The sequence below is a fragment of the Aspergillus aculeatinus genome (genome assembly GCF_003184765.1).
Source record: "Aspergillus aculeatinus CBS 121060 unplaced genomic scaffold BO66scaffold_78, whole genome shotgun sequence".
Classification (NCBI taxonomy): Eukaryota; Fungi; Ascomycota; class Eurotiomycetes; order Eurotiales; family Aspergillaceae; genus Aspergillus; species Aspergillus aculeatinus.
Window position 1 is genome coordinate 129,045 of NW_020291547.1, and position 8,640 is coordinate 137,684.

General features: G+C 52.5%; 1 protein-coding gene across 1 annotated transcript; it reads right to left on the reverse strand.

Moving 5' to 3' along the window:
• Positions 1-228: 228 nt before the first annotated feature.
• Positions 229-6,977, reverse strand: BO66DRAFT_396121 (HECT-type E3 ubiquitin transferase UFD4). Its single transcript, XM_025648394.1, has 8 exons — positions 6,561-6,977; positions 5,909-6,199; positions 5,757-5,848; positions 5,041-5,696; positions 3,389-4,985; positions 907-3,342; positions 705-854; positions 229-646 (listed from the first exon to the last, which is right to left on the reverse strand). Exons 1-8 carry the CDS (start codon positions 6,650-6,652, stop codon positions 450-452), a joined length of 5,511 nt encoding a protein of 1,836 aa, XP_025498374.1. The 5' UTR covers positions 6,653-6,977; the 3' UTR covers positions 229-449.
• Positions 6,978-8,640: the final 1,663 nt, after the last annotated feature.

The following is an 8,640-nucleotide window of genomic DNA, read 5'->3' on the forward strand; positions in this document are numbered from 1 at the left end:
TGATTTTCATTCGAAACTAGTCTATGGTGCCGTTGTATCGGAATTGATGGAGTCAAACATTGTGGTGGGTTGCAGTGGGAGAGTATAGTGAGGAGGAGTACAGTACGTGAGTGAGAAGTGCGTATAATACCCGGCGTTGTCTTTAATACTAGAATAAATATAGACATAGACACACATAACATAGACACACTAAATATAGATCAATTTATTACAAACACAACTTTTACACACTCATCTCACCATCGCCATATTTGCATTTCTATCTAAATTGAACCAATACGGAGAAGGTCCCGCCTGGAAACTCCTTTTCCCCTTCAAAATACACATGAGAATCAACTCACACCCAGAAATGCCCACCCGAAATTGAGAAACAGAAAAAAGAACACAAACACATGCAAATCATTTTCCGTCAACGAACCACTTTCCCCTGAGGTTCCCTCACCACTCTTCTACGACAGATGGAATGCACCCTGGCCCTCTTTGATGGCAACAGACAGTCGCTCGCGAAGGGTGTCCAAGCTGCTGTAGTCGGGAAGCTTCAGGTAGTTGACACAGGTCATGACACTAGGCAAGTAGTCGTCGGGGGTGTATGGCGGTTCGCTGGGCCGACAGACCACCGTGAAGATCGGAGTGAGACTCTTGAAGCCTACATAACATACGTTAGCAAGTCATCCTCCGCTCAGGGTGTTTTAGAGGTTCCTTACCGCCAATCGGCAGCTTGGGACTGCCGGTCACAAACTGCAAGAAGTCTCGTCGTTGTTGTGCATTCAGCTCGCTCATCGTCTGGAGCAAGTTTCGCACGCTCCGGCTGTCCATGTTGAAGCCATGGTCAGCTTTGATGGAGTCCATCAGGGCTAGAACCAAGGTTAGTAGGGTGCTCTGACACATTCTTAGGAAAACACCTACTCTCAATAGTCCAATCCTCCTCGGCGCGGCCGAACAGCATAACCAGTTCATTGGGAGTGAAGGTTCGCAGAGCCGAGTAAGGGAAAACCTGCGAAAAGCCCGCTCGGAAGGCTTCCACTTGACGCTGCACTCCACTGCCCAGGGTCATGTCCACCACTCGGTCCACGTACAGATCCACATTTTCGATCACCACTGGGATGTTCGAACCGTTCTTAATCAACTCAATAGCTGGATATCCGGGTAGTGTGAAATCCAAGCTTAGATCTTCGACCTTAACCCCATTGATTTCGACGCCTTGGAGGGCCTGGGCTTTCTGGGTTACAGACAGCCCTTTGTCCTCTTCGATGGCCTTTTTCAAATTGGCGTAGCGCTTCAGCAACATCAGTGAATTGGCCAGGTCCTGGTCGACAGCCTTCACGGTCCCAAGCGACGGCGCAACGAAGGATGAGCTATCGGCAATGCGGAAGAAGGCTGGGTTGAACGAGATGTCGATGATTCGAGAGTCGAGCATCGACCGGGCAACAAATTTTCCGAGGATCTTAAACAAGTGCAGTTGCTTCTTACCGGCTTCCGATGCAGCCTGTGCCTCACTCATGGGCGCAGGGAACAGACCGCGCTTACCGAAAGCGTATTCTTCGCCATTGGCGCAATCGTTCTCCCTCCAGATCTTCAACTTCTTCTTCGAGAACTCTTTCGAGACGGTGGAGTAGAACTCAAGAGTAGGGCCCAAACCGGTACCGACTTCCTCAAAGTATTCAACCTCCAGCACGCTCGGAGAAGACCCATAAAGCTCCATCACTTTAATGGCAGACTCCAAGATACGGCTCCTTGAGATCCTCACCTTCTGCCGCTGCAAGCGACCGAGGATAGGTCGGTCATCGCGCCGACTATCGTTGCGGCTGTCATCACCGTTCTGAGAATTGTGCCACCTCATCATTGCGCGCGAATAGCCGAACGCAGTTGACTGCAGGAACAGGTGCCGCGTCTCGAACGGAAACAGGAATGGGAAGAGGCGGGCGAGGTCCTCGCTCCAGCTAGGGAGACAGCTACTCGCCACGATGAGAGGCTCTTCCAATTGTCGGTTGAGCTTGGCAGTCAGCTTAGTGTTGATGAATTGAGCCAATGGCTCAGGCTTCAGTGCGACCAGCTCTTTAGTCTCTGCAATGATGTCGTCGAGAGTGGCATTCATCTCGTGCAAGACACGCAGAAGCTGAAGGATCATCGCAGTCGTGGGGCCTTGACTGAGAGAAGCCGGCATCTCTTCACCCTCGGTCTTGGCAGAGCCGCCAGAGCCTCCCTGGGCGACGGAGGGGGGTTCTGGGGGAGGGGGGCCTGGGACACGCCGGAATTTGACTGTGTGAACTGCCGACCACACGTTTTTTACGCTCGGGTCGACATGCTGACGATTGTGATGCACTGCACGGTAGATGGTGGTATCGCTAGACACCGGGTGATCGTCAATGCTAAACTCAATGTGCCAGTCTGAAGGGATCGAGGCCATGGCAGCCGCATAAGATGAGAACGGTCGACCTGCCGTTGCCAAGGAGCTACCAGATGAGGGGTTGGGGGCGGCGCTCGGTGCAGATGTCGTTGACTTGGAAGCTGGCGTCTGCGATGGTGTAGCTACACGGGTGCCATCTTCTTTGCGAGCAGTCACCTTGCCGGAAGATGCAACCTCCATGTTGACAGCAGTAGGGTCTTGAGCATTATCATCCGAAAGGTCTTCATCGAGATCATCCACAATGGCGTTCAGCTCCTCGTCGTCACCTTCATCATCATGATCGTCGTCATCGCTCAATTGCCGTTCGTCTGCGCATTCGAGCGGCTCATTGTCATGTTCACTTTCGGCGGCGGCTTCCTGACGTCTTGATCGCCTCAATCCTGACTCAGACTCGTCACCACCGGCGACAGTCTCCGCGGGGTGGGTCGAGTTATTCGTCGTGCTCGACGTTCGTGGCAGCTGAGGGCTACCGCTGCTGAAGCGCTCTGCGTCGGCTATTTGCTCACGGAGCCGGGCTGCATTTGCATTTGCGAGTTGGGCAAGGATTGAATCGTGATTACGCGCTGGCCTTGGCCGATCAGACAGGCTGATTCTCGGATGCAAGAAATCATCCAGGGCCTTGAAAGTCGCGATGGCATGAATCGACACCATAATGTTGCGGTAGGTTCTGGGGATGTCGGAGTCCTCATCTGCCACAAGCTTCAATCGGAGTTGCTTCCCAAGCATGTAGGCGGCATTGCTACGTGTATTCTCCAGTGAATTGTGACTGACAGTAGTGACCTCAAAATGCTCAGTCCTGCTGAGCAAATCCTGCAATTTCTGAATGAGCACACTGAAGGGGGTAGTTGCAGTACTCTGGCTTTGGGCCTTTTCCGATATAGTCGACCCCATAAAGGCTTGTAAAAAGGCGGCACGAGCTTCGCGCATAGACGTAGCTAGATACAGTTAGCACAAATCAGCAGGTAAGGACGAGCCTCTTACATTGAAAATCTCCAAAGACCTTGAGAAGTACTGTGATGATGCCAGAGTTCAGCAGCTCTGAGCTAGTGATGCTCTCCAGGGCATCACCGTCGAAGTAAGTTGCCAACTTCTTGAAGAGGAAAAGCCCCTCGTCAGTCTCATCGCCCGAGTAGCAGGCCTCGAGATCGGAAGCAAGAGTCTGCAATTCTTGAAGAGTCTCCAGGGCTTTGTCCCGCATGTCCTTGCCTTGACTAGCTTCGTATTGACTGACAAAGCCCTGAGCGTTGCGGATTACGAGGTCCTTCATGGCATTGGCAATCTTATTAGCCACGAGCTGACCTGAAGCTGACGACGAGCTTTCGGAAATGTCATCGTTATCTTCGTCCTCCGGCTCATCATAGTCATCTTCTGCGTCATCGTCGTCGTGCCCATCCTCGTCGTCTGAGCCTAAAACAGAGCTATCCTTGGCGGGGGCTTCCGCAGCGGGTTTCTCTTCCTTGGCGGTGTCCTTCGTGGTGGTATCGCCGGTCTGCTTTTCCAGCTTGTTGGTAGACAATGGCTGCTGAGCAAGCTTGAAGATCTCGGAAATGACCCCTTCGCGGTGGAATTGATGCCGATACACATGTTCCAGGCGCAAGAACAGGAGTTCTGCGCAACGAATAGCGTGAGACACCAGCGTGGGGTGATCGTTCTGGGAAAGGATCGCTGCCAGGAAAGATGCGTAAGGAACCGATTTCAGAGCATCTTCAATCAAGCCGACGTCCAAATTGTGAAGCATCTTGAGTTGAGCGGTGAGAACCTTTTGGCGAACTTCCAGATTGACAGTGCTGGAGTAGGCATCGGTAAGAGTCGGCAACAGTATCATGGCAAACCGCTTGAGTTCCGTTTTACATTCCAGCAGCAATTCGCGCCGTCTCTCGGCCGACTCTTGCGCCTTGGGATGCTTGGAAATGCCACTGGGCCCGATCAAACCTTCGAGTTGTGGGACATGCCGGCTCGGGACGCTAGGCAATAGCTCACATATGACATCAAGAGTCTCAAAGACCTGCTCCTTGGGACGGTGGATCAATGCTTGCATGACCAATACGCTGTCCATCTTCACAGCCGTATCGTCCAAGTTGGCCGGAGGCGACACACCAGTCAGGATCTGGTATAAAGTGTCGACCACGTCCATTTTCAGCAGCTCCACGGACAATTTAGGGCTGGCTCTCGAGGTAATCGCGAGTACACGCAAGAATTGAGTGTGGATATGCGACCCGATGAGGTTGGTGGTTCCGGGCAAAAGCAATCGAAGCACAGCTTTCAGCATGGCGGGTTCAATCAGCTCCTCCAACTTTTCCGGCTTGTGTTTATAGCTTTCAACGATCCGCGAAACGCAAAGGCACGCCTGTTCAACCACCTTGGGATCGTTGCTGGAGAGCACGTTGAGCAGGGTCGGCATCACATCACGAACAACTGGAAATGAGTCGTGAGGTAGGTTGCGGCAGCAGTTGGCAGCAGTTGTCACGGCCGTGCGCTGCGTGCTGGTAGGAAAGAAATCGAGGTAAGTCAGACAGGCTGTCAAACCACCTTCCCGCACGATCGAGGCAGGAAAGTCGACCGAAATCTTCGCTAGAGTCTACGGCATAGCGAGTTAGCGTACATGTGTGAAGAATGTGCAGAGCATAACTTACGCTGAGAGCTTGCTCGGCCAGGTCAATGAACTGGATGTCCAGTAGTTTCTGGCACAAAACTGGAACAGCTCCGCCGTATACAACATTGGCCACCGAGCCACGAAGGGCCTCCATCAGATTGGCCAAGCAGCGACACGCAAGGAGCATGATCTCTGGGTTCTCCTCGCCAAAGTCGTTTGGCTGCATCAGGGCCACTAATTCCTTCACATATGGGTCCGGAGAGAACTGGCCTGAAAGGTTATCCTCGTTGGAGACTAGCAGGAGCTCCGAAAGTTCTTGGAGTGCTATCAATTGAATGGACGGGTCATCTTTCATTCTCAAGTTGTTCAGGATATCGCGCAAGCGCGAGGACATGCCCGACATCATGCCACTCAGAGCCCGTAGGGTACTCTGAAGGCCTAGGTGCCCTCGAGCCCCGAACAAACTGTTGTGGAAGAGGTCCGCATCATCGTCATCGTCGTCATCGTCGTCATCATCAGCCAAAGTCGACGGAATGGTGCCTTCATGATTGTCACTTGGCGGCGACGATTCGTGCTCTTCAATGTGGTCCTGCTCCTCCAACTCCTCTTCTGCCTCTCTCATAAGCACATCAGGATCGATCTTAGAAGGACGCTTCTTTTGTCGGCGCGCCGGAGACTGGGTGGTCGAGCTGCGATCTGTAGCAGAGTGTCAGTTCTCATTCGCTACTCTTCCTTAACTGGGGGTTCTGCTCTTACCTTCCGACCTTCCGCTCTTGTTAGACTTCCGCCGAGATGTTGGAGGCGAGACTTGAGTCTTGGTTGGTTCCTCCGTGGGCCGCGAGGATGAACTACCGAGTTCGCAGTCAGTACATTCACTATGATGAGAAAGAGTCCGAGGTGCGACTCACCCGGATTGGGACATAGTAGCTGGACGGTTCCGAGTGCCGCGACGGGTAGCAGCAGTAGAAGCCGCTGGGGGTGCTGCCGGGGTAGGAGGGGACGCTGCACGGCGCTGTCGTTTGCTCTTCCGTGGAGTAGATGAGGGGTTTGTTGGGTCGGAGGCTTCCACGGGCTGGTCAGGACGAGGGGCCTTGCGCTTCCGAGTCGACGCCGAACCAGCGGCGGGATTCGTAGGAGAAGAGCCGGCGCTGGTAGACGGCTGAGGTTCTGCAGCTGATCTCGCAGCAGAACGAGTAACCCTGGAGGACATGAGAAGGTGTTCACTTCCAGCAAATGATGAAAAGGTGACGCGAGTTGAAGAGTAGACAGGAGATTGGGATCGGTGCGATGGTGTAAGAGAAATGTTTAAGGGTTAAATCGATGTTGGGTCCAAGGAAACCGACACGCAGTCAAAAGACTCGGCCGCATGCACAGCTCGTCGGACACGCCTCCGCGGATACCGCTATACTCGGACGGACCGGGGTGTTGAAGCTTGTTGGGGGAGGGTTGACCAAGTCGCGAGGGATCAGAAATGAAGCCAGAGCAGGGATCCAGACGCCAGATACGACAGAAGGGAACTGATAGTGGGGAAGGTTCAAGGGAGATAGAAGTGATATGTACCTGGCGGCAGAGGTGGAGAGTTCAGCGGATGGAAGAGCGGAAGCGTCCTCTAAAGGGTCCTGGCGGTGAGAATTGGGCCTTTGTTTGGCCATATGTCGATTGCTAACCAGAGCTAGTTAAGGAGGGCTCGCTCGTCAGTCGATGCCGTTCAACCCGCCATTCGTTCACTGTCGGAACTGTTGACCGTGAGTGAGTTTAGGGGGAGGGTTGGGTTTGGGTGAATAGACTGGGCTTCCGTCGACGATCCGGGGTGAGTTTCGGTGAAAGCCGATCAGGCGGGCGGATGAGGAGCCGGAGGTCAAAGTACAATGTAATGTCAAGTTTTGGGTCGAAGAACAAGAACAAACAACTATAGAGATTAGAAAGTGGATGTGATTTACACCAAGGCAGAAAGTGTCAAGGAGAACAAGAGAGCAAGTTGATGGATGAAGTTGGGGGGAGATGAGGGGGGGGGGGGGAAGATTGACTGATTGACGTGGTGGGTGCCGGGCGGTGATGGCAGTCAGTCCGGAGAGCGACAGACTACCCAAGTGCAACTAACTACCAACATCAATGAAACTATAGCTTGATTTCCTCCGAAGCATTTACACTGCTCCCTGCCCTGTTTACAAGGGAGAGTCTCCGGGTTGATTCTATCGCTCACATGTCTTAGGTAGTTTGCATGATGAATGAGCTTTGTTGCTGGCTCTTTTCCTTACATATCCATTATTTGTATATGTACTGTATGTGAAGCTCCAGCCGAGTCTGCTTACTAACAAGGCTAATTCTCACGAGATCAGTGCGACTCATGAGTGATCGTGGATCTGATCGTGGGTTTCCACTGGAAGTACGGAATTACTGCAAAAAGTAACGTCATTAAGAATGCACCGGGGCCTTGCTTATCTGCAGGAGACCGGTGCAGTTCTTCCGTGCTTTACTGAATTAATATGGAGCTTGTACGTAGATATTACGGACCGAGGTATGGGAGCACTCGGGTCTGTGCCTGACATAACTGAAGGGCTGTTTCAGCATATGGAAGGACAACCGGGTACTCACCACTTCCCTTCACAACAGTCTTAAGTAGAATCACGTAGTCCCAGCACGCAATGGTGGCATCGGCAATTCTCATCGAGATGCAGAAGTGCGGAAGAGCGCAAGGGGCGAGGGCCATGCGGATGACTGCATCAACGCGCGGGGTCCTTATCACTCGCATTGGCCCAGGATGTATGTGGATTCATTCTTCTTCTCTCTACCGAAACTCAGTCTTGCGTAGAAGGGAATGGCGGCAACCGCCACAGTTCTGAATGTGGCTTGTTGCTGATATCCCTTACAGGCTGGCCGAGCGGGGATGTTGGGGCAGCAAGGTCTTGCTCTGTGTGAGCGTCGAGACCAAAGGGCTAGACATAGTCATGGCCAACGCAACGCAGGCAGTGGAATCGAGTTGAATCTAGAGGAGATGAGGTTGGCATTCAAGCATGACTGAACTACGAAGATGTATGTATAGCGGGCTGCAAATCGATGCATGCGATGGTGGTTTTGGGGTGGTTTTGTTGACATACAGCAGTGTCCCTGCCGGAGAAACAGAGTGGGGGGGGGGGATTTCCCCTCAGCAGTTCAATTCATTCTCCATTCTCCATAAGACTAAGAAGATCTAGTCCAGTCGGGGAAAGAATGTCCTCATTCGGAGGAGAGAGTCGCTCGCTTCCTAAGTCGGTGCCTAGAAATTAAGCCTAAAGTCCGAGGCACGGGCGGAGATTTGAAGGCAGCCGAGCCCATGCGACCAGCTTGGGGCCAGGCAACAAAGAGTAACAACTAAGTTAACCTACAATAACTACCTGGTTTATAAGGAGATCAAGTATAAAGAGCCTCAATGAGATGTGAGAGCAAGTACTAGAGTACACTGAAAATAATGTGTTATTCTTATCAACTGAACCAGCTGTAGGCGGCGAAATCTCCCCGATTAGGAGAGAGAATCACATCATCACCACTAGGTTGGAGTAGTTTTAGACACACCGAGCGTCCATCTTGGTCATTTTTTTTGTCTTCCCGTGTTGCTTTGGTTTCTTTTTCCCCGCCCACCGCCGCCGTTTTTCCCAAAATC

Bases quoted from the DNA above. Each gene is read 5' to 3' on its own strand.
- BO66DRAFT_396121 (XM_025648394.1), bottom strand. From the start codon at position 6,652: ATGGCCAAACAAAGGCCCAATTCTCACCGCCAGGACCCTTTAGAGGAC. The intron at 5,849-5,908 runs GTGAGTCGCACC...CGAACTCGGTAG, and splicing joins GCTACTATGTCCCAATCCGG to TTCATCCTCGCGGCCCACGG. The intron at 3,343-3,388 runs GTAAGAGGCTCG...AACTGTATCTAG, and splicing joins GGTCTTTGGAGATTTTCAAT to CTACGTCTATGCGCGAAGCT.